We start from the raw sequence: 26,771 nt of genomic DNA on the forward strand, positions 1-26,771 counted from the left end.
CATTTAAAGGTCAACTCTGACAGAATACTCCTCATAGGCCAATAAATCCTCAAAGGGGATGTGTTACTACTGTAATACTGTAGGAACCGTATGTGTACTGTACCCTGGCTTTGGCTTTAAATGTTTTATCATTTCATAAGGTTTTATATGTGTTGCTTTATAACGATAAACAAATACAATCTGTACAGATGCAGGATATAATTTGCTTGAAGCTTCTAAAGTTTGTAATTTCCACTTTAAAATTTCCCTAACTAAAAATGTATCAACCCCTACACAAATGTCCATTAATTATAATCCACACAATAATTCACATTTCCTGTTGCTGCAGGATTATTTTCCTGCTGTTGGAATTAAGATCAAACATCTGTAAAGAAACGTTAATTGAATTGCCATTTTCCTTCAAGAGTGGCTTAATATGTTTTATACAGTAGATAAAACATTTTAAGGAAGGAAGGACACTACTGTACAAACATAGGTACAGCTACACACACACTGCATGTGTCTTTATACACTTTATACAACATAGGTGTTTATGAGATATAATACTGCAATGAATTGTTCTTCATAATTCAGTGCTCCGGTTATTCTCTCCCTAGTGTCTCTCTCTCTGCTCCAGCCCGGATCACTGCACTCTGTGTGTCCTGGGTGGGGATGGAGGGATGGTGGGCTGAAAGGTGGAGGGCTGGAGGGTGGGAGGGAAGAAATGAATGGTGGGAAGAGGGAGTGAGACAGAGGGGTAGAAGGAGGGAGAAATGAGAGAGAAGGGTGGGAAAGGGAGAGAGGGTGAAGAGGGGAGGGTAAATAGGTGGGAGAGGGGGGAGAGATAGAGAGTGAGAGAGGGTGGGAGCTGTGCTCCAGCTGCTCCAGGGCCTCGCCAGAGGAGTGTGCCCTTGGGCTGCCCTCGTCTCTGACGTACTCACAAACAAACGCACACAGACACACTCACACACATGCACACACTCGATCGTTCATTCACTCTCACACACAGCCACATGTATGAGCACACACCATCTCTTCGTCACACTCACACGCAAGCAGTGATAGGAGGCTCCAGTCTCAGACAGCTCATCAGGGATGCAGCAGAGCCCCTGTCTACAGAGACAGACAGAGAGACAGAGAGAGAGAGAGAGAGAGAGAGAGAGAGATTTTCTATTGAGGCAAAGAGAGGAAAGAGACAGACGCCTCTGTGATTAACTGGGTCTGTGTGCTTGTTTGCATCTGTTTTGTAACAGCAAATCAAAGGCCATACAATTGTTCAGGCTATATGTGTACTGTAGGTGTCATCTACAAAACATTTGTTTCACAGCAATGGTTTTAAATTCAAACACCTATAGTAGGAGGCTGACTGTGAAGGCTGCTGAGGGGAGGACGGCTCATAGTAATGGCTGGAACGGAGCAAATGGAGTGGCATCAAACACCTGGAACCCATGTGTTTGATGCATTGATACCATTCCATTCATTCCCATCCAGTCATTACCACGAGCTCGTCCTCCCCAATTAAGGTGCCATCAACCTTCTGTGGTGGGTAACTGTGCCACTGTGTGTTCTTCCTCGGGTATTCATTGAGATAATAACTATAAGTCATTTTGGACCCTATTAGCCTGTAGAGATAACGTAGAGATAACGTGACCACCCCCAACAGTTGAAAAACACTTTAAGTGAAGTGTGAATAAAAAAGTGTTCAGGTATAGCCAGAATATGAACACACGAATCAATGAAGGGACATGACTGCCAATGCGCTCATCTTTTTATTGCACAACAATGACTCATTTTGTTAGGAACGCTTTAACAACATTTCCACCAACCGACAGACCAGCTTATTGAGAGAGACCAGAGCCTGGCTCTGAGTTCTGGACCAGCTGAGAGAGAGAGAGTGTAGGACAGCCGTATACCCTGTCCCAAAGCCACCTTTAGGTCCTACCCCTATTGCACGTATGTTCATCTGAAAGGATTGGGTAGGTGGAAGTATTGTGGTGGAAGTTCCAGCAAGCCTATCAAAGGAAAGAGTGGAGCTATTACCATATTGAGTACATCTATCCACTCCTTGCAGATAGTCACTATATGTGAAGTACTTAGGAGTAGGGGTTATTGGTCAGTTTGGGGTTGGACAGCTAGATATCAGCTCAGACAGAGTACAGTATGGAGTTCAGTGGAGCGTTACAATACTTGAACCCTTACAGACCCAAACACAAGCTGAACCTGAGGGGCTTTAAGACAACCTCAATGGGGAGCGACAAACATTGAGTGACAACGAGATACATTTATTTTGTTTTTTCATTGCCAGATGAGGATAAACCCACAGTGGCTGGAATATAGAATTCCACTTGAGTTCTGAGAACCTTTGTACTGGAACCACTGTTAGGAAGGCTAGCTGCAGTGATGTAGAATCTCTTTTGTCAAAAGATTCCAAAATAAACTGCTTTTTCAGATGGCAGCTCTCAGATTGCAATTGTGTCTGTTTCTGCTTGAATGGGCCTGAAGATCTAGCTTGGTGTTCTCAAGTGGGACCAACAATGTAGAAGGAAAGGCACAGGTACACACACGCACACACGCACGCACGCACACACGCACACACACACAAACACACACACTATACAGAGAGTCCTAAAGCAGAGAGAAGGCTTAGATAAGCAGGCTACAGTAGCTACAACACTAAGATATAATAATTGTCAGACTTGTTGACATTTTAAATAATTGTAGTTGGTTACACAGAAATGTCTACATTTGAAGGTCCCACAAGGAATTATCAACCAAACATCCCCTCTAGGTCAGAAGCAAATACATTGGTTAGTCAAACAGACAGATATGAGAAACAGGAATCAAGCTTGGTCCTGCTGCTGCTCCCCTGGTCTTCAGATGAACAGTTTTGGGGTGTCCATTTTCATTTGAATGATTCTTGATTTGAGTTCAGTTGTCCACAAACACTGTTTGTTGTCTGAGGTGATATCTAGACTGCGTAAACTCCACGAAAAAGCTTGTTTTGAGTTCACCCTCTCATTGTAGAAAATGTTGGGATTACACCAGATTGTGGTACAAACACGACAATGTGCCCCCATAACTCTGTGTATGTCACACATACAGTAGATGAGTAGAGTACAGAGCGCATGGTGTTTGAAGGCTCAAACCAACAAAAATGTGTAATTTTGTGTTTCCCAAACCAGGGAAATTGATATATACTGACATTGTCATTTTAATTCAGCAGTACTAATCTTTAGCTAACATTTGTACATATATTGCAAGTTGAAAATAAAAACACATATTTGCATTTCTACAAGCATGTACATACCACAAAAATAGACTATGTGGAAACTAGATATACAAGGCACAAGGTACAGTATATGCTGTCCTTGTGCATTAGGGCAAACTGTAAACAAAAACAACAACAAAACAAACAAAAAATACTTATCGAAACAGAAACAGAAAATACACTGATATGCTAAGACATCAACACTAAGGTTTTCAGTACCCTTAATATCTTTCAGATCTGGTACGGCAAGAAGTTGAGATTTTAAACTGAGATAACCGTCTCTCAATAATCGTTGGTTGGTTGCAAGCATATGTGGGGAATCTCACTTGCATTCCATTGCAAGTCTCTTTTTCACAGAGAACAAAAGCAACAGTAAATGAACAGTGAGACTTTACTCGAATACGCCATCTTAAAACCTGCATAACACTGTCTTATACATAACAGATGCAAGGGACTCAAGAACATTCACTGAGGTGTCATTCGTTGATCAAGAGTCATGCTGGGTGCATGGGAACTCTTGCACAGAAACAGAGATGATATTGTCTGAACATAGCAATTTTTTCTCTGCCCTTCTTTTTTTCACTGCAGGTGGACAATCATTAAAATCTTTACAAATAATATCAGCACAGTCCTTGTAGCAGCTTAGTAGGGCAAACTCGGGTATTAGCACATACAAGGAATAGGTAAGAGGACCAATTGATTGCAATGACACAGCATTGAAGCGCACAACTGGAGTTCACTCATTTGGACTTAACTCCTTCATAATTGTATAGGCATTTTGCCATGCACTTTTCCCATTGGAGAAAACAAGCAGTCATTATAGTAATATGTTGGGGACTATGATCTGACTTAAAATATGTGACAGTTAAAAATGATAGGCTCAAAGCATTAGATTTTGATATGTGGCTCAGAATATAAGTGATAAACTTGTCTATAATAATAATTGCTATCAAGTGATCCAGAACTTATGTGAAATTGAGGTCAAATCAATAGTGAACCAATAAGGGATCAATAAAACCATACAGATGTACAGTAACTGTAGCGAGGTCAAATCAATAGTGAACCAATAAGGGATCAATAAAACCATACAGATGTACAGTAACTGTAGCTAGGTCAAATCAATAGTGAACCAATAAGGGATCAATGAAAGCATACAGATGTGGGATCTTAATTTGACCCTGCTTCTCACAGCAGGAAAATAATCCTTCAGCAACACAAAAATGTAATTATTATGTGTATTATAATTAATGGATTTTTTTGTAGGTGTTTTTCGTTAGGGAAAATTGTCTGAAATTTTAAAGTGGAAATTACAAACTTTAGAAGTATTTTTAAACCTTGAATACACTACAATTTGCATTTCCTGTTGCCCAGGAATATTATCTGCGACAACAGTGGGATCAAATTAAGATAGCAGATCTGTATATCTTTCCGGAAAGGTGGTAAACCTGAGTGAAATGTCCATCATCATGAAAGTTCAAAGCTTCAAAAAAAAGTCAGAAATGGTACGACGACTCAGCTGCCAATTTTCTCCCAGATTTTCCCCAAAGACATTATTAGATTAACCAGATGTGACCGTTGTAAAAGACTGAAGCAGTGATTTCCCCTTTGCATTAAAAGGTCATAATGTGACACAATGTGCTTAATGTTGAGCTCAATTTTGCTGTGTTGCTGTTTTGCTTCTCAGTGACAAACTGAAAATGGTTTCAACTCTCTGTCCTACATCCAATCATTTAAAAAAGTGTATTGTCTTGTCATAGAACAGAGAATGGGGTAACACACAGTTTACATAAAGAACACACCCAGACCAGAGAAGCAATAAACCTAAGAAACATAGCACAAACATTCAGCGACACAATCTCCCTTCGCATCGTCACCCAGAATAATTTCGGTCCTTGTATTTACATGGCAGTTTATTTCTGATTAGCTGTCTTCCCCCTCATATGGCATACATTCAGCAAGAGAAGGCTTTGAAGTACACCGGGATTAGAATCATTCGAATATTTAGAATCAATGTCACAACCCGCCACAACCATGAATTTTGAAAACTAAATAGGATTGTTGAAGAATAAATAATTTTCGTACAGACATTCTTAGAGTTTGAGATTCGAAGGAGCTGTATCACATACTACACCAAAAACACACAGGTGAAGACATACTTTCCTCCTCTGCCCCACAACATTTCCCATTGGCATGCATTCTGTCAATTACTTAGTCTTTCTTTACAACATACAATATTACTTTAAATGGACTTTAAAGTGACAGTTTGGGGGAGTTGATTTCCATAACTCCATTCCGGAATCCTCAGGTGACCATGAACCAGTTTGAAACCAGTTTGCCTCATTTGATCCACAAAATAATTACATCCACTCACTTCCTCTGATATTTTTGGTTAAGATAACAACGTGGTCACTGGATTACAATAACACAACATGTGAAGCCACGGCAGCTGCTGGATTTTTTAAGGTTTCACAGTAAAAATAAAGAAATTAGTTACCTGTACAGCATATGTCTATACATTTTATATATATATTTAAATATATAGGCGGGGTAAAAGTATTGCAGAATTATATTGCATGTATTAATCAATAAACCTGGACGAAAACAAGCAAGTATACAGTATGGGTTGTTTGCGATGGTTCTTTTTGATAAAGCTCAAATGATTTACCACCATTTTTGCCTCCAGGGTCACAATCAGTATATTTCTGCTGACATGACAAGTGGATATCTTTCCAGACACATTTAGTTGGGCAGAGAAGCTGGGAAATATTGCCTGTGCCATTGCCAGCAAATCCAACCAACCAGGCCTGACAACACAGTGTAAAGATATGAGTACACAAGTCAGCTCTCTTGGAAAAACAGAATGGAACCAAAAACATTCATACCAACTCACGCACGCACACACACACACACACACACACACACACACACACACACACACACACACACACACACACACACACACACACACACACACACACACACACACACACACACACACACACACACACACACAACACACAACACACAACACAGACACACACACACACACAACACACAACACAGACACACACAAACCAAATATATGGCTTCTAAACTTGGAATCAAGGCAGTTGAATAAATGGCATTTTCTTCTATATTTCTTTTTTAGTTGATACAGACACAACCAAACTTTGTGTTTAAGCTCAACTTTGGTTTGGAGTAATTACAATGAAGATATTACCTTTCCGTATTTTTTTTTTTTAAACTATTTTAACTATTTACACATCGATGTAAGATCGACCAGCGGTCTAAAACACTACCTTCACTACTATTTTAAACAATATGAAGAGCAATGTATTTATTTTGCTACAACAGCGTTTACAGAAAAAAGGACACCTAAAAACACATTCTGAAAGCGTAAAATGTCATCATTGTCATTTGATTCAAGTCCCTGATTTTGCGTTTTTAAGTCCAGCTCCTGCTAGATTGCATTGTATGGATTCTACACAGTATGCAACAGTTACATTAATGATGTTGTTTCTCAATATCTTTACAATAAAGACAGCAATATAGGTGTTTGGAAGCAGAGTGTAAGGGGTGATACTAAGACTACAGGTGCTGGCATAGTAGAATAGTCCAGTCCCACCTTTGTTAAACTAGTGTAATTGTTTCGACTCTCCAAGTCACACGAGCCAAAGAGTTCCTCTTTCCTCTTTGTTGACTCCGACCGACACACAGGACATTCAGGTAGAATGACTGACGGTGTGGCCCCATATGAAGCCAGCCAGGTCAGTAAGGAAGCCGACCAGTCAGGTCATCCAGACAGAGATAAACAGACGTTTAGATTCACCCATGTGAAGAAGGCCTCTCTCCTGCAGCTCTCATAGGGTCACAAGTTGGAAGACAGCCGGTTCCGGGCTGAGTCTAACTCCGGTATGCTAACGATCGAATCCTTCTTAGGAGCTCCAGGGGCCGGGAGCCCCGACCCAGCCGCCGCTGCAGCCGCCCCCATCCCGGGTGCTCCTCCTGGGGGAGGAGTGGAGGCGAAGGCCACCCGCTGTGGAACTCCCGCGGGTCTCCCCCCAACCTGGACCCCAACCCCAGAGGGCCCAGGCTGGCTGGGGTGAGTGGGCTGAGGGGGGCCGATGGAGGTGGAGGAGGCATGGGTGGATGGTTGGGTAGATTGGGGAGGGCTGGGGCCGGCAGGAGGGGTTCCATCCTGAGGGAGGGAGAGCTGGGAGGCGGAGAGGACACGGGCATCTTGGCTAAGGGTGCCTGAGTGGAGCGAGTGGGTGCTTTTGTGTGAGGAGGGCCTCTGGATGGTGTGCGTGGGGCTGGGAACGTGGTGCTGCACCAGGGACAGCTGAGACCCAGACGGCCCCGCTCCCCCCATGTACTGGAATGTCCGTCCTGGATGCGCCAGAGGGCTCTGGACTGGTGGGCTGGAAATAGCCGACCCAAACACTCCTGTTGCATGAGCCATCTGTGGTGGCTGGGACTGGAGAGGAGATGCGGAAACAGGGCTCTGTGACAGGCTATGGACCACCTGGAACCTCCGCAACATACGGGGGGACTGCAGCGTCCCTGACCCTGACCCAGACGCTGACCCTGGCCCTATCGGACCTGGCCCCATCCCCATCCCCATCGGCCCCATCCCCGGCATCCCCATTCCCCCCATCGGCCCCATCCCCATTCCCCCCATCGGCCCCATCCCCTGGGGGCAGAAGCTCATGGCCACAGCCTGCTGGAGGCTGGCGAGGGCCCCGACCCCGGATGGGCCTGCGGGGGAGAACATGCCCCCAGGGACGGAGGATGTCATGGACATGGTGCGGGGCCTCTGGAGGTCCACCAGCTTGACCATCTCACGGTCGTACTTAACAATCTCCTGGATCATCTCATTCTCATGGTTGTTGAAGACGCCGGAGTTGAGGTCGTGCTGCACTTTGTGCATCAGAATGGAGTTCTTCTTGCCTGTGATGGAGTGAGGAGGAGGATAAAAGTAGAACTTGATGAGGATGAGGTAGAGGAAGAGGAGAACAAGGGAGGAGGAGGAACACTGAAGGTATTTTCTATCCTTCAAACTAGGAATATTGTTTTTGCAAGAAGCAAAAGAAGCAGTGTCACTTCATCAAGGAAAAGAGTCACCCATTTTGAATGTTATATCATTTTTATGCATCCCTGAGCGATGTTCCATCGATTCCGGTGTCATTTAATGTTTTTGTGTGTTCCTGAGCTATTGTTGTTTAAGCAGGCAGAAATACAGCCGGTATGACAAGTTTTGCATTATATAATGAATATCGCACATAGATAACTAAATAACATTCAAAATGGGTGAGTCTTTCCTTTGTCCTGTTTAGAGCATGCTGAAGCAACCCCATAACTCAGGTCAATGCTCGGGCTAGAGTTATCTTTCATAGATAAGTTTGCATCTGCTATTTCTAAGAGGGAGTCTAACATAAAAGGTCAAATAAAGATGTGTTTATGTGATAGCAATACATAATAATAGGGTAAGATGTGAAGATGAATTCTCAATAAAGACAGTGTCACGCCCGAAGTCTGGTTTTATCCTCTACTCCCCTGTGAAAATAACAGGTGCAACCACTTGATACATCTGGCCCAGTCACTATTGATTGGACCACTGCTGTGTCTGGCAAACAGTGGGGAATGCAGCATCTGTGGAACCACCTGGCTACCACTAGCGCGGAAAACTACTATCACACAGGTAGTTTATTGTTCTCTTTCTAGGAAGAGAAGCAGTACAACTAGGGCCCTATTTGACTACTTTAAAATGCATCCTTCTTTCTTAGTTCCCTTGGGAAGTAATCACTGATCTAACACAAATGGATTGTTGAAAGTTCACGGATCTACTACTGTCAGTTCAGTGATTACTCTAAGGCAGGGAGTGAGGAAGCTGCATTAGTACTGGGCCCAGAGCTCTCTTCAGTACCTATGCGGTCCAGTCGGTCAATGGCCACGGTCTCAAAGGCCCGTCTCATCATGGGATACTCTTCCAGCACCTCATTAAAGTTGTCCACAGACAGGGAGTAGAGACGGCAGTACGTCTCCGCTCTGACGCTGGCCGTACGCCGACCCCGCGTCAGCAAACAGATCTCTGATAGAGGGAGACAGGGTCAGGAAACACAGAGATAGAGCAAAATGTCTCAGAGATACAATATATTCATGTTCTATTTCATTATCTGTAAAATATACCATAGAAACCACCCATTATCTGTTCCACTACCAGTTGTTTGGGATTGTGGTACACTTCCAATAAAGTTGTGCTAGTTTTCACACATGAAAACCCACAAAGCAGTGGGTATTCTGCTCCAGAATACTCCAGTGATCTCATTATGTCTAAATATTAATTGTTCACTGAATGAAATGAAAGTCTGTGTGTATTGTGGTTCAGGCCCATACCTCCAAAGTAGGAGCCATCAGAGAGCTTCATTCCCAGGGTTCCCTTGGTGATAACGTTACAGACTCCGTGCTGGATAAAGTACATCTTCTTGCCAATGGTGCCCTCTCTGATGATGTAATCACGAGGCTGGAAGACCTCAAAGCGGAGCATGATCAGCATGGCTGTCACAAAGTTGGGCTCTGCGTTGGCGAACAGCGGCATGGACGCCACCAGCTTACGGCAGTTGAAATTGACAATTTCCTGATGATTGGATAGACAAAGTTTGTTAGTAAAATATTTCAAAAACGCTATATCCACCAATTATTCACATTGATGTTTTTTCTTTAGAAATGATTGCTTATGGGTACATTCATGTGTGTGTCAAATATTACTGTTCTCAGATTTTTTATTAATAAGATATTCGATGTGTATGAAAATGTTTTATACCATTGGTTAGCTGGAATGGAATGTTTGTATCCTGTATATTTGACCTGTGTATGAATGCACTTATAGTAAGTCTCTCTGGATGAGAGCATCTGCTAAATGACTAAAATGTTAAATGTTACACATACAGGTCTCACATTATTGTATTTATAATATCGTTGTAACATTTCTATATTTCTTCGTTCATTTCTTAGAATTTGGGGGATTTGTATGTATTGTTTAGTAATGACAGGTATTATTTCAGTGTTGGAGCTAGAAATATAAGCATATATAAATGTTTTATATTGATGTCATACATTTAGCATTTGACTGTGTAAAACCTAGCAGTACTACTTCTTTTTCTGAGAGTGAGTATAGCATTTTGCAACAAAAAAAACATGATTATATGTCTCTCTGAAATAAAACCATCAAGTGATGGATTCTAAACAAATACATGTCTGTCATTAAACCATGCCATGATTAGATAGAGAAAAAACACACAAATCTCTTTCATTATTTCTTTCAACAATAAAAGCTAATTTCCCAGCATTTCTGAAAATGGATATATATCGTTTTGGAAGGAAATAGTTGAAACGTTTTTAAATGGTTGTGTGTGTTTGTGTGTTCATGGCGTGCCTGTTTAGGTAGGAACTCAGAGACCCACCTCTCTGAGTGGTTCGTTCAGTTCCTCTAGGATGCTGTCTTCATCAAACATCTTCCCCTGGTACCGGTGCTCATAATAGTCATGGATTTTCTGTCGGAAGTCGGATGGCAGCTTGTGGAAGGACATGTACTGCTCCACTTGTTTGTACTGTAGAGAGAAATAAAGTCAATGTGCTATCTAGAACCAGAAAGGGTTCTATCTAGAACCAAAAATGGTTATTCGGTTATCCTTATAGGAGAACCCTTTGAAGGACCCTTTTTGGTACCAGGTAGAACCATTTTGAGTTCCAAGTAGAACACATTCCACAGAGGGTTCTACATAGAACCCAAAATAGTTCTACCTGGAACCAAAAAGGGTTCTACTTCGAACCAAAAAGGGTTGTCCTATGGGGACAGCTGATTAACTATTTGTATCTAAGAGTGTAGAGCTTAAACTGACTCTATGGAGTGGTTCAACCATTCCATCATGAAAAAAAGGGAGACCCATTACTAGCGATTTTTAGTCTAGGACTAAGTCTACTCTGTCTGGGAAATCAGCTCCGAAAGCTATGCATTTCTAAATCAATGGAATGTATCAGGTGGTGTATAACTGGCATGGTGTTTGATCCCAACCCTCCTCAGGATGCCAGTCTGCCAGTCAGGAAGACATAGATGTGGTTGTAAAGCTGTTGAGCTGTGGGAGATGGAGAGATTCCTCTGTGCACTTTTATGTCAGCATTCGTGCAGTTCAGCCCACGTCAAACAGGGAAGCTGTCTCGTAAACATGTCACTCCACACAGCACTCATAAAGCCTTCACAAACATAACACAGGCCTGGGTCTTAACTGGCCCTGACACGTCAAAACCCACACACATACTGGCAGACAGACAGACAGACAGACAGACAGACAGGCAGACAGACAGACAGACAGACAGACAGACAGACAGACAGACAGACAGACAGACAGACAGACAGACAGACAGACAGACAGACAGGCAGACAGACAGACAGGCAGACAGACAGACAGACAGACAGACAGGCAGACAGACAGGCAGACAGACAGACAGACAGACAGACAGACAGACAGACAGACAGGCAGACAGACAGACAGACAGACAGACAGACAGACAGACAGACAGGCAGGCAGACAGACAGACAGGCAGACAGACAGACAGACAGACAGACAGGCAGACAGACAGGCAGACAGACAGACAGACAGACAGACAGACAGACAGACAGACAGACAGGCAGGCAGGCAGGCAGACAGACAGACAGACAGACAGACAGACAGACAGACAGACAGACAGACAGACAGACAGGCAGGCAGACAGACAGACAGACAGGCAGACAGACAGACAGACAGACAGACAGCTGAATTAACTGTTTTCCTTCCCTTCTTTCTCAAACCATTAAACATTTACAAAAACAGAATCTCTCATAATTTCAGAGAAAATAGTATAAACTATGCAAATCTAGAATGTGAACACTTACAAACACCTTACTGATTGTAATATATAATAATTTATGCCATTTAGCAGATGCTTTTATCCAAAATGACTTACAGTCATGACTGCATACATTTAACATATGGGTGGTCCAGGGAATCAAACCCACTACCCTGGGGTTACAAGCACCATGCTATACCAACTAAGCTACATACTAAGGTCTAGTAATAGAGTGTTAATAACTGCCTTATTCATGATTTACTACTAGACAGGAGCACCATACAGGTTTACCATACCCCATTTGACCCTCCGCTTTCATCTCTGCCACATCCACCAAGAAGAAGCCATATAATTCTAACAAGCTCGGTTGAATAATTCAAAGGCAAAATAAGGAAGTGAAGTCTCCCATGGGTGATGAAAGCTTTGCTTCCCTAACTTATGCTGTTACATAATGAGATGCTGCGTCAGTGCTGCTGCTCTCGGACAGGCAGGCTGAACTGAAGCTGTGGTGGCATAGGTGGGTGTTGCTGACGTAGTGTGTGTGGGTGTTGCTGACGTAGAAACAGCCCAGGACCTGCTGGTGATGCTGATAGGCTAACCATCATAACAACAGAACCTGCTGGTGATGCTGATAGGCTAACCATCATAACAACAGAACCTGCTGGTGATGCTGATAGGCTAACCATCATAACAACAGAACCTGCTGGTGATGCTGATAGGCTAACCATCATAACAACTGAACCTGCTGGTGATGCTGATAGGCTAACCATCATAACAACTGGACCTGCTGGTGATGCTGATAGGCTAACCATCATAACAACAGAACCTGCTGGTGATGCTGATAGGCTAACCATCATAACAACTGAACCTGCTGGTGATGCTGATAGGCTAACCATCATAACAACTGAACCTGCTGGTGATGCTGATAGGCTAACCATCATAACAACTGAACCTGCTGGTGATGCTGATAGGCTAACCATCATAACAACTGAACCTGCTGGTGATGCTGATAGGCTAACCATCATAACAACAGAACCTGCTGGTGATGCTGATAGGCTAACCATCATAACAACAGAACCTGCTGGTGATGCTGATAGGCTAACCATCATAACAACTGAACCTGCTGGTGATGCTGATAGGCTAACCATCATAACAACTGAACCTGCTGGTGATGCTGATAGGCTAACCATCATAACAACTGAACCTGCTGGTGATGCTGATAGGCTAACCATCATAACAACTGAACCTGCTGGTGATGCTGATAGGCTAACCATCATAACAACTGAACCTGCTGGTGATGCTGATAGGCTAACCATCATAACAACTGAACCTGCTGGTGATGCTGATAGGCTAACCATCATAACAACTGGACCTGGTGAGGATGGATCAGTCATTGCCTGTGTCTGAAATAGTACCCTTTGCCTATTTAGTGCACTACTTTTGACCAGGGCTCATAGGGCTTTGGTCAGAAGTAGTGCACTATATGGGGAATAGGTTGCCATTTTTGACACAGCCACTGTTCCCATTGTGGTGAGACCATAGAAATGGAATAAGTAGAATGGAGTAGTTGTAACATAGAAACCAGTATTTCTATTATTTACAGGATTTCTATGGTACCACCTCATGTACAGATTATACAAATAAAACATGATGTTCAGTTGAACAACTTGAATAGTGGTATCCCAGAGCTAAACATGTGAATTCCAATGAGTATTTGAAGTGGATAATGGTACTGTAATACCCACACCTACTGCTACTCCCAGTTTGAGCATCAACCATATCCCTCTTTGCCTTCTCTGATTGGTGGGTGATGTAGAGGTCATGGGTCAAACCTATCCCCAGGGATTTAGACTCTTAAGTACAGGAGAATGAAGCAACAAAACACTATCTGTTTGGCTGCTGATTGGCTTAAATAGCTGCGGTTTAATGACCTGCTTTTGAAAAACATGTCCAGGTGCCAGATGGATTTTTACAACCTGACAGCTCTCCGATGTTTTTGAGAAATGAGAGAAAAGGTTAGCCAATGAGCCACAGCGCTCGGAGGGGGACTGACAAACATCCAAAGAGGGTCAAAATGACACCCATTTTCTGTGTCACTTTGATTGGTCCATATGCTGCAGCTAAACAGTGTGAGAGATGTAGCCTAAACATTGGCATTCATGGATTTCTGTTTAGCACTTGGTGGTGGAATAGTTCTCCATTCACTATTGACTGCATGATGGACAATGTTCTATCACTTTTACTTCTACCCAGGGGCCTACAATGGGGTACAAACCGTGTCTGACACTATTTATCCCTTACAGTTAAACACAAAAATAGTAAAAATTAAATGAAAGTAAATGGAAATAGATATGTCATAGCGATTATCAATTCATCACTCATGATGTTGAAGCTGAACACAACCCCCCGGTCTGCTCCAGTGACACAAGTGACATCAGTGACACTTATACGTCTCTGCAGCATCTATCTTTAAAGCTGTTTCATCTCAACCCCCCCATGGACTCCCCTTTTCCCTCTCCTCTCTACCCTTTCCTCTCCCCTCAGTCCTCGCTCCTCACCATGAGGAATTCTAATTTGGGTTCAGTGCGGGCAGCATTTTCAGATATATAATTAATTCACTGCATTCCGGCCTAAATCACTTCATTATAATACATAGCACATCTAGCAGTGAGTGAGAGGCTGATGACAGCCAAGTCAAAGCCTGTCTCCCTGTCTCCCATCCCGCCAGAGAAGATGTGAGCAGAGGTAAAACAACATCAAAGTCACTACTGCTGTGTTAATTGGATTTCTATGGAATCAGAAACACACTGAGAGTGACTCTGAGAGAGCTAATGTCCATGGGATGTTGGCCTGTGCAAGTCTTACATTTTGTTTTACATTTTCCTCCATTGAATGTCTGAATACGTTTACGTATATCTATGAGCTACCGTCTTTAAAAAGGATTTGGCTGTCCCCATAGGATAACCATTTCTGGTTTCAGGTAGAACTATTTTGGGTACCATGTAGAACCCTCTTTGGAAAGGGTTCTACAGGGAACCCAAAAGGTTTTTACTTGGAACCCAAAAGGGTTCTTCAAAGGGTTCTCCTATGAGGACAGCTGAAGAACCCTTTTAGGTTCTAGATAGCACCTTTTTTTTCTAAAAGTGTACATACTGATATTTAAACCTCTATATACAGTAAGAACTAATGGTGGTCACAGTAGATCTTAACTCAGTCTGAGTAATGGAGGTGGTCAGAGACTTGATTTGTGTCTGAGAGAAGACAGCCCACATAAAAAAAGACTACAGTTTAGAATCCTATAATAAACTGTAGTAAACTGTAGAATACTACACTGAGTGTACAAAACATTAGCAACATCTTCCTAATATTTAGTTGCACCCACTTTTGCCCTCAGAACAGGATCGATTCGTCAGGACATGGACCACAAGGTGTCAAAAGCGTTCCACAGGGATGCTGGTCCATGTTGACTCCAATGCTTCCAACAGTTGTATCAAGTTGGCTGGATGTCCTTTGGGTGGTGGACCATTCTTGATACATATAGGAAACTGTTTAGTGTGAAAAACACAGCAGCGTTGCAGTTCTTGACACAAACCAGTGCACCTGGCACCTATAACCATAACCCGTTCAAAGGCACTTCAATATTTTGTCTTGTCCATTCACGCTCTGAATGGCACACATACACAATCCATGTCTCAATTGTTTAAAGGCTTAAAATTCCTTCTTTAACCCGTCTCCTCCCCTTCATCTACACTGATTCAAGTGGATTTAACAAGTGACATCAATAAGGGATCATAGTTTTCACCTGTCAGTCTATGTCATGGAACTAGCAGGCCTTCTTAATGTTTTGTACACTCACTGTAGTATCCATTGACCCTGTGTAGTACTTAAAGCAAATCAAAGTGCGCCGAATACAACAGTGAAATGCTTACTTACCAATGGTGCGAAAAAAAGGTATGTGTGTGTGTGTGTGTATGTGTGGGTGTGTGTGTGTGTGTATGTGTGTGTGTGTGTGTGTGTAGGTAAGAAAATAAATAAAACAACAGTAAAAAGACATTTGAAAATAAGAGTAGCAAGGCTATATACAGACACCTGTTAGTCAGGCTTATTGAGGTAGTACGTACCTGTAGGTATTGTTAAAGTGACTATGCATATATGATAAACAGAGAGTAGCAGAAGCGTAAAAAGAGGGGTTGGCGGGTGGTGGTACACAATGCAGATAGCCCGGTTAGCCAATGTGCGGGAGCACTAGTTGGACGGGCCAATTTAGGTAGTATGTACATGAATGTATAGTTAAAGTGACTATGCAAATAAGATAAAGAGAGAGTAGCAGCAGCATTAAAGGGGGGTTGGGGAGGCACACAATGCAAATAGTCTGGATAACCATTTGATTACCTGTTCAGGAGTCTTATGGCTTGGGGGTAAAAACTGTTGAGAAGCCTTTTTGTCCTAGACTTGGCACTCCGGTAGCGCTTGCATGCGGTAGTAGAGAGAACAGTCTATGACTGGGGTGGCTGGGGTCTTTGATAATTGTTAGGGCCATCCTCTGACACCGCCTGGTGTAGAGGTCCTGGATGGCAGGCAGCTTTTCCCCAGTGATGTACTGGGCCATGCGCACTACCCTCTGTAGTGCCTTGCGGTCGGAGCCCGAGCAATTGCCGTACCAGGCAGTGATGCAACCGTATGGGATGCTCTCGATGTTGCAGCTGTAGAACCTTTTGAGGATCTCAGGACCCATGCCAAATCTTTTTAGTTTCCTGAGGGGGAATAGGCTTTGTCGTGCCCTCTTCACGACTGTCTTGGTGTGTTTGGACCAATCTAGTTTGTTGTTGGAGGAATTGTCGGTGAAGCTCTCAACCTGCTCCTCTACAGCCCCGTCGATGAGAATGGGGACGTGCTCGGTTCTCCTTTTCCTGTAGTCAACAATCATCTCCTTAGTCTTGGTTACGTTGAGGGATAGGTTGTTAATTCTGGCACCACCCGGCCAGGTCTCTGACCTCCTCCCTATAGGCTGTCTCGTCATTGTCGGTGATCAGGCCTACCACTGTTGTGTCGTCAGCAAACTTAATGATGGCGTTGGAGTCGTGCCTGGCCATGCAGTCGTGGGTGAACAGGGAGTACAGGAGGGGACTGAGCACGCACCCCTGGGGAGCTCCAGTGTTGAGGATCAGCGTGGCAGATGTGTTGCTACCTACCCTCACCACCTGGGGGCGGCCTGTCAGGAAGTCCAGGATCCAGTTGCAGAGCGAGGTGTTTAGTCCCAGGTTCATGTGTTGAACGCTGAGCTGTAGTCAATGAACAGCATTCTCACATAGGTGTTCCTTTTTTCCAGGTGGGAAAGGGCAGTGTGGAGTGTAATAGAGATGGCATCATCTGTGGATCTGTTTGGGCGGTATGCAAATTAGGGTGGGTCTAGGGTTTCTGGGATAATGGGGTTGATGTGAGCCATTACCAGCCTTTCAAGGCACTTCATGGCTACGGACGTGAGTGCTACAGGTCTGGTGTCATTTAGGCAGGTTGCCTTTGTGTTCTTGGGCACAGGGACTATGGTGGTCTGCTTGAAGCATGTTGGTATTACAGACTCAATCAGGGACATGTTGAAAATGTCAGTGAAGACACCTGCCAGTTGGTCAGCACATGCCCGGTGCACACGTCCTGGTAATCCGTCTGGCCCCGCAGCCTTGTGTATGTTGACCTGTTTAAAGGTCTTACTCACGTCAGCTACGGAGAGCGTGATCACACAGTCGTCCGGAAAAGCTGATGTTCTCATGCATGCCTCAGTGTTGCTTGCCTCGAAGCGAGCATAGAAGTGATTTATCTCGTCTGGTAGGCTCGTGTCACTGGGCAGTTCACGGCTGTGCTTCCCTTTGTAGTCTGTAATAGTTTGCAAGCCCTGCCCCATCCGACGAGCGTTGGAGCTGGTGTAGTATGATTCAATCTTAGTCCTGTATTGACGCTTTGCCTGTTTGATGGTTCGTCGCAGGGCATAGTGGGATTTCTTGTAAGGTTCCGGGTTAGAGTCCCGCACCTTGAAAGCGGCAGCTCTACCCTTTAGCTCAGTACGAATGTTGCCTGTAATCCATGGCTTCTGGTTGGGGGTATGTACGTACAGTCACTGTGGGGACAACGTCCTCAATGACCTTATTGATAAAGCCGGTGACTGATGTGGTGTATTCCTCATGTCATCGGAAGAATACCGGAACATGTTCCAGTCTGTGATAGCAAAACAGTCCTGTAGTTTAGCATCTGCTTCATCTGACCATTTTTTATAGACCGGGTCACTGGTGCTGGAATCAGGAGGATAGAGTTGTGGTCAGATTTACCAAATGGAGGGCGAGGGAGAGCTTTGTACGCGTCTCTGTGTGTGGAGTACAGGTGATCTAGAATTTTTTTCCCGCTGGTTGCACATTTAACATCTTGATAGAGATTTGTTAGAACTGATTTAAGTTTCCCTGCATTAAAGTCTCCGGCCACTAGGAGCGCCGCCTCTGGGTGAGTGGTTTCCTGTTTGCTTATTTCCTTATACAGCTGACTGAACGTGGTCTAGGTGCCAGCATCTGCCTGTGGTGGTAAATAAACAGCCACGAAAAGTATAGCTGAGAACTCTCTAGGCAAGTAGTGTGGCCTGCAATTAACCATAATATACTCTACTTCAGGCGAGCAAAATCTAGAGACTTCCTTAGATTTTGTGCACCAGCTGTTGTTTACAAATATGCACAGACCCCCCCCCCCCCCCCCCTCCCCCTCGTTTTACTGTGCTGTTCTATCCTGCCGGTGCAGCGTGTATCCCGCTAGCTGAAAATCCATGTCGTCATTCAGCCACGATTCCGTGAAGCATAGGATATTTCAGTTTTTGATGTCCCGTTGGTAGGATATTCGTGATCGTACCTCGTCTAGTTTATTGTCCAATGATTGCACGTTGGCGAGTAATATTAACGGTAACGGCAGCTTCCCTAGTTGCCTTCTATGGGTCCAGACGAGGCATCCGGCTCTTCTTCCTCTGCATCGCTTCCTTTTACGAATAATTGGGATGTCTGCCCTGTGGGGTGTTTGGAGAATATCGTGTGAGTCCTGCTTGTTGTTGTTGTTGTTGTTGAAGGAATCTTTGTCTAATCCGAGGTGAGTGATCGCTGTCCTGATATCCAGAAGCTCTTTTCTTCCGTAAGATACGGTTTCAGAAACATTATGTACAAAATAATTTACAAATATTGTGAAAAAAAACACATAATAGCACAATTGGTTAGGAGACCGTAAAACGGAGGCCATCTCCTCCATTTCCGTTATTTCCATCATCCTTAGTTTAGCTAAATGGTATAGCAGTTGTGCGTTCTCAACAGACATTCGGGTGCTGTCGTAAATTCGCTCTGGCTATCTACTCCGATTTCAGAGCACTCTCGTCTGAGTGTACCAGAGCGCAGAATAATGAATTTACGAGTGATCAACACCAGTTGAATATGGCCGGTGTCAGTAAACGTTGGCAAAAACGCGTAATTAAATTGTTGCCAGCAGCACAGTTACAGTCACCAACGCTCTGGATAACATGAAAACTGCCTAACCAGCTCTGCTAGGGCGAGTAAAATGGTCAGAGTGGTCTCATTTTTGTCTGGAAGTAGCTAGCAAGCTAGCCAATGTTAGCTTGGGGGCTTGACTGCCGTTGTAAGGTCAGAACGCTCAAATCAACCCAACTCCTGGGCCAGAGCATCCAGTGTCCACTGCGAGAGCGAAACACCCTGAATTTAACAAACGGACAATCTGACAAGGCTCTGAATTTACGAGTGCACACTGGCACTCCACATTGAATGAACACACCCAATGTCATAAAATGTCTAACTAGTCATGTGTTATGCTAACTAGCTAGCAAGAGGTTGCATAGCAACAGCATCAACTTCCGGTAGACAGGCGAAGAGCTAGTACGCTCAACTAAAAGCATACTGTTCCTTTACAGAATACTAAAATGAACTAATAGTATATAGTATGCAGTATATACTCATAAGTATGTAGTATACAGTATGTTAGTATGGTTATTGGAGCACAGCTCATGTATTGTGTTCTCTACTGTTTCTAGAAAAGTGCAGAAGCGCTGAACCATCCGTTCAGACCCCAGTCTACCTACCTACAGGTTATGGAAATGTTGCATTTTTAGTATTTCTTCAGTAGGTTTCCTGAAGGAGAAGGCCTGCACTTCTATGTCAAAGACAATCAATCAAAAACACTACAGTAAATACTACAGTAATGTCCGCAAAAACATTACTGTAAATACTACAGTATACTACAGTCAGCAAAGATATTACATGAATTACTATGGTATATACTACAGTTTTCTTTTAATACATCATTTATACTATAATTAACTGTAAATACTACAGTATACTACAGTAAAAACACTGCAGTGAATATTATAGTATTTATACCATAGTATACTATAGTCATTTTTTTGTGGAGATCACTTCTGTGGCCGACATGTAAACAATCCTCCATCCACATGCTTCAGGCAACGCAGCTTGGGCTGTGAAAGACCTCTGCTGAGTACTGAGCTACGATACTGTCCAGCCTTTAGGGTGACCAATCCTGCACTAACACACCTGATTAATCCAATGACTCTCGGCTGATTCATTGGATTAGGTGTTTCAATGCTGGGCCATGCACCCACTTCATCTGTCCAGGACCAAGATTGGCTAGTGGCCATCCCCCTGTGCTACAGTGTGAACCCACAGAGACAGACTCCACTCTCATCAGGGGCAGAAGGTTTAAATGACACGTAGTAATATTTGGAGGCATAGAGAATTCCTCCAGCCGCGAGCAGCTTCACTTGACTGTCAGTTTCTTTTCTGGGTGTTTTAATAAACATACAGTGGTCCTCAGCTCAGAAACCATAATCCCTAGCAGAGCAGAGTCGTCGGAAAAACTGACAGCACATCATGAGGAGTAGAACGTTTCTGTTGGAATGTACTGACTTGGCCTCTCTGCAATGCATGGTGGAGTGGTAAAATTGATTAGACAGAGAGTTATTAAAGAGACCAGGAAATACAAATGAGAGACAAACTATTACAACTCTTTCAGTACCATTCAGTGGGAAGAGTTCCATTACACTCCAAGTGCAGTTTGACATGGATGCCTAATCCTCCTTCATTGGATTCAAGGTAGGATAAAAAGATTCCATTCACCTGTTCAAGAAGTTCTAGAACACCAATATTCTGATAAGATTGCATTTGTAAAACCAGTCACTCTCTGTTGTAAAATCAGCCACTCTCTGCTGTAAAACCAGTCACTGTCTGCTGTAAAACCAGCTACCTGGCAGGTTGTTCATCTCCCCTGGGAGACACCGTTCCTCACCGATGAGACACACCGTGTATCACACAGAGAGCTTTTAGCACCCGTTGCCCGGGGCACGAGAAGAAGGATGAAAGGTAATGGAGAACCGTCTCATTGCAGATCTAATAGAGGTGAAATACAACGAGTAGGATTGGTAACAAAATGTGATCCAATATGATTTACAACTAGGTAATTACATTTCGCTCCTCATAGGAAAGACCTTGAAATGAAATGAAAAGTAGCATTGCCGTAACAGAGGATATTCCCAAACATGACTATTATTGTCCTGACATCTCTGACTATGGCCCAAAATCGCATAGAAAAGGTATGTATAAGGTATAAGAGGCAAGAGACTTCAGACCATCTATAGCCCATAAGTCTCCCTCCCCCTTGCTCGGTTCCCCGTAGCGGCCAGTTAGCACTGCACCTCTCAAGGACACAGCCAACGGAGAGAGGGAAGGAGAGAGAGAAGGAGAAAGAGAGAGAGAAGGACAGGGAGAGAGAGAGTGTGTGTGAGAGAGAGAGAGAGAGAGAGAGAGAGAGAGGGGGGGGGGGAAGGTCAGAGAGAGCGAGAGAAGGACAGGGAGAGAGAGAAAGGACAGGGAGGGAGGGAGAGAGAGAGAGAGAGAGAGAGAGAGAGAGAGAGAGAGAGAGAAAAGGTAGAGAGAGGTAGACAGACAGAAAGAGAGAGACCGAGAAGAAGATAGAGATGGAAGGGAAGCACAGAGGGAGTGGGATGAGAGCAACAACGTGTGTGTAAGAGAGAGAGATTGCGTGAGAGAGGCAGGGAAAGGGAGAGAGAGAGATTGGGTGGGAGAGGCAGGGAAAGGGAGAGAGAGAGATTGGGTGGGAGAGGCAGGGAAAGGGAGAGAGGGGGCCATGGTGAGGACATCACCTTCAGGACGACATTGGCAGCAGGTCTGCTGCCTCATCAATTCTGCTGCTGCCCAGAGGGATGTCATATCTCCCACTCCACCTTTCCCTCCTCTTCCACATCTGCCTCCCTCCCTTAACCCCCCTGCTACCTCCAGCCCGCGGCAACGCGGCTCTACCTGGGTGAACACACCCGCTCACTCCGATTGGCTGCTGAGAGGTAGGAACACTCCCCCAGCTCGACAACCACAGAGACTCTGCTTGGAGACAGGAGTCAGGGCTTGTGTTGCTAACGCTGCTGCTAACACCAGGCGACAATACTGCAACACTACTCATTAGCACTAGACTACAGCTTGCTGGCTGGGCTCTGCAGGTATTTACCTGGGATCTACAGAGAAACTATATGGTGTTATACTGCTATACAACAGGTACTATCTGGTACCTATGTCAAAGATCAGTTTGTAGTTACTACCAACTAGGTACAACCAAAATATGCCTAGTGGTTCAATAATAAAATAAAGTAATTCTTACTTTACTTATAAATCACTACATTTTACGATGTCATTGTTACATAGCCTATCATTTGTGAATTATTATGCATAGCAGAAGTAATATGACGGGAAAGAATAGCCTAACAGTAAAGGCATAATGGTAGTTCATTCATTCATTCATTTAGTAGTACTACTAATACGCAGGAAATGAAGCTATAATCACTGCACTGTTCAGGCAACATGATCATCACCATAGTTAGAACACAACTGATTGTTGTTGTATCACTGCAGTAATCAGTATCACCATTAAAGCGCTTTGCCGTCACATTCTGGAAGCAGCCCATTTAAAACTGCCACTCATCTGGGGAGCAAAATACATGCCCAAAGGACATCAATCAAACACTTCAGAGGACAGACACGTTTGTGATGGTTGGAGATATGTCAGGGTGGAGATGTGTCAGGGTGGAGATGTGTCAGGGTTGTGATGTGTCAGGGTGGAGATGTGTCAGGGTTGTGATGTGTCAGGGTGGAGATGAGTCAGGGTGGAGATGTGTCAGGGTGGAGATGTGTCAGGGTTGAGATGTGTCAGGGTGGAGATGTGTCAGGGTTGTGATGTGTCAGGGTGGAGATGTGTCAGGGTGGAGATGTGTCAGGGTGGAGATGTGTCAGGGTGGAGATGTGTCAGGGTTGTGATGTGTCAGGGTGGAGATGTGTCAGGGTGGAGATGTGTCAGGGTTGTGATGTGTCAGGGTGGAGATGTGTCAGGGTTGTGATGTGTCAGGGTGGAGATGAGTCAGGGTGGAGATGTGTCAGGGTTGTGATGTGTCAGGGTGGAGATGTGTCAGGGTTGTGATGTGTCAGGGTGGAGATGAGTCAGGGTGGAGATGTGTCAGGGTTGTGATGTGTCAGGGTTGTGATGTGTCAGGGTGGAGATGTGTCAGGGTTGTGATGTGTCAGGGTTGTGATGTGTCAGGGTGCAGATGTGTCAGGGTTGTGATGTGTCAGGGTGGAGATGTGTCAGGGTTGTGATGTGTCAGGGTGGAGATGTGTCAGGGTTGTGATGTGTCAGGGTGGAGATGTGTCAGGGTGGAGATGTGTCAGGGTTGTGATGTGTCAGGGTGGAGATGTGTCAGGGTTGTGATGTATCAGGGTGGAGATGTGTCAGGGTTGTGATGTGTCAGGGTGGAGATGTGTCAGCGTGGAGATGTGTCAGCGTGGAGATGTGTCAGGGTGGAGATGTGTCAGGGTTGTGATGTGTCAGGGTGGAAAAGTGTCAGGGTTGTGATGTGTCAGGGTGGAGATGTGTCAGCATTGTGATGTATCAGGGTGGAGATGTGTCAGGGTTGTGATGTGTCAGGGTGGAGATGTGTCAGGGTTGTGATGTGTCAGGGTTGTGATGTTTCAGGGTTGAGATGTGTCAGGGTTGTGATGTATCAGGGTTGTGATGTGTCAGGGTTGTGATGTGTCAGGGTGGAGATGTGTCAGCGTTGTGATGTATCAGGGTGGAGATGTGTCAGGGTTGTGATGTGTCAGGGTTGTGATGTGTCAGGGTGGAGATGAGTCAGGGTGGAGATGTGTCAGGGTTGTGACGTATCAGGGTGGAGATGTGTCAGGGTTGTGATGTATCAGGGTGGAGATGTGTCAGGGTGGAGATGTGTCAGGGTTGTGATGTGTCAGGGTGGAGATGTGTCAGGGTTGTGATGTGTCAGGGTTGTGATGTGTCAGGGTGGAGATGTGTCAGGGTTTAATGTGTCAGGGTTGTGATGTGTCAGGGTGGAGATGTGTCAGGGTTGTGACGTATCAGGGTGGAGATGTGTCAGGGTGGAGATGTGTCAGGGTTGTGATGTGTCAGGGTGGAGATGAGTCAGGGTGGAGATGTGTCAGGGTGGAGATGTGTCAGGGTGGAGATGAGTCAGGGTGGAGATGTGTCAGGGTTGTGATGTGTCAGGGTGGAGATGAGTCAGGGTGGAGATGTGTCAAGGTTGTGATGTATCAGGGTGGAGATGTGTCAGGGTTGTGATGTATCAGGGTGGAGATGTGTCAGGGTGGAGATGTGTCAGGGTTGTGATGTGTCAGGGTGGAGATGTGTCAGGGTTGTGATGTATCAGGGTGGAGATGTGTCAGGGTTGTGATGTGTCAGGGTGCAGATGTGTCAGGGTTGTGATGTGTCAGGGTGGAGATGTGTCAGGGTTGTGATGTGTCAGGGTGGAGATGTGTCAGCGTTGTGATGTATCAGGGTGGAGATGTGTCAGGGTTGTGATGTGTCAGGGTGGAGATGTGTCAGCGTTGTGATGTGTCAGGGTGGAGATGTGTCAGGGTGGAGATTTGTCAGGGTGGAGATGTGTCAGGGTTGTGATGTGTCAGGGTGGAGATGTGTCAGGGTGGAGATGTGTCAGGGTTGTGATGTGTCAGGGTGGAGATGTGTCAGGGTTGTGATGTGTCAGGGTGGAGATGTGTCAGGGTTGTGATGTGTCAGGGTTGTGATGTGTCAGGGTGGAGATGTGTCAGCGTGGAGATGTGTCAGCGTGGAGATGTGTCAGGGTGGAGAAGTGTCAGGGTTGTGATGTGTCAGGGTGGAAAAGTGTCAGGGTTGTGATGTGTCAGGGTGGAGATGTGTCAGGGTGGAGATGTGTCAGCATTGTGATGTGTCAGGGTGGAGATGTGTCAGGGTTGTGATGTGTCAGGGTGGAGATGTGTCAGGGTTGTGATGTGTCAGGGTGGAGATGTGTCAGGGTTGTGATGTTTCAGGGTTGAGATGTGTCAGGGTTGTGATGTATCAGGGTTGTGATGTGTCAGGGTTGTGATGTGTCAGGGTGGAGATGTGTCAGCGTTGTGATGTATCAGGGTGGAGATGTGTCAGGGTTGTGATGTTTCAGGGTGGAGATGTGTCAGGGTTGTGATGTGTCAGGGTGGAGATGTGTCAGGGTGGAGATTTGTCAGGGTGGAGATGTGTCAGGGTTGTGATGTGTCAGGGTGGAGATGTGTCAGGGTGGAGATGTGTCAGGGTTATGATGTATCAGGGTGGAGATGTGTCAGGGTGGAGATGTGTCAGGGTGGAGATGTGTCAGGGTTGTGATGTGTCAGGGTGGAGATGTGTCAGGGTGGAGATGTGTCAGGGTGGAGATGTGTCAGGGTGGAGATTTGTCAGGGTGGAGATGTTTCAGCGTTGTGATGTATCAGGGTGGAGATGTGTCAGGGTTGTGATGTATCAGGGTGGAGATGTGTCAGGGTGGAGATGTGTCAGGGTGGAGATGTGTCAGGGTTGTGATGTGTCAGGGTGGAGATGTGTCAGGGTGGAGATGTGTCAGGGTGGAGATTTGTCAGGGTGGAGATGTGTCAGCTTTGTGATGTGTCAGGGTGGAGATGTGTCAGGGTGGAGATTTGTCAGGGTGGAGATGTGTCAGGGTTGTGATGTGTCAGGGTGGAGATGTGTCAGGGTGGAGATGTGTCAGGGTTGTGATGTGTCAGGGTGGAGATGTGTCAGGGTTGTGATGTGTCAGGGTGGAGATGTGTCAGGGTTGTGATGTGTCAGGGTTGTGATGTGTCAGGGTTGTGATGTGTCAGGGTGGAGATGTGTCAGCGTGGAGATGTGTCAGCGTGGAGATGTGTCAGGGTGGAGAAGTGTCAGGGTTGTGATGTGTCAGGGTGGAGATGTGTCAGGGTGGAGATGTGTCAGCATTGTGATGTGTCAGGGTGGAGATGTGTCAGGGTTGTGATGTGTCAGGGTGGAGATGTGTCAGGGTTGTGATGTGTCAGGGTGGAGATGTGTCAGGGTTGTGATGTTTCAGGGTTGAGATGTGTCAGGGTTGTGATGTATCAGGGTTGTGATGTGTCAGGGTTGTGATGTGTCAGGGTGGAGATGTGTCAGCGTTGTGATGTATCAGGGTGGAGATGTGTCAGGGTTGTGATGTTTCAGGGTGGAGATGTGTCAGGGTTGTGATGTGTCAGGGTGGAGATGTGTCAGG

At 45.0% G+C, this 26,771-nt stretch overlaps 1 protein-coding gene across 1 annotated transcript in view; it reads right to left on the minus strand.

The window, feature by feature from the left end:
• Nucleotides 1-1,735: 1,735 nt before the first annotated feature.
• The window catches only part of LOC110530999 (potassium/sodium hyperpolarization-activated cyclic nucleotide-gated channel 1), an 84,712-nt gene continuing 59,676 nt past the window's right edge, over nucleotides 1,736-26,771 (minus strand). The window contains exons 5-8 of the mRNA XM_090182739.1: nucleotides 10,711-10,857; nucleotides 9,644-9,884; nucleotides 9,174-9,338; nucleotides 1,736-8,197 (exon numbers count right to left, since the gene is read on the minus strand). Of these exons, the coding sequence (XP_090038865.1) occupies nucleotides 7,116-8,197; nucleotides 9,174-9,338; nucleotides 9,644-9,884; nucleotides 10,711-10,857 (1,635 nt within the window). The 3' untranslated portion in view covers nucleotides 1,736-7,115. The remainder of the gene's footprint in view (nucleotides 8,198-9,173; nucleotides 9,339-9,643; nucleotides 9,885-10,710; nucleotides 10,858-26,771) is intronic.

This window comes from Oncorhynchus mykiss, chromosome 8 (genome assembly GCF_057628025.1).
Source record: "Oncorhynchus mykiss isolate SJ-2025 chromosome 8, ASM5762802v1, whole genome shotgun sequence".
In the NCBI taxonomy this organism is placed as follows: Eukaryota; Metazoa; Chordata; class Actinopteri; order Salmoniformes; family Salmonidae; genus Oncorhynchus; species Oncorhynchus mykiss.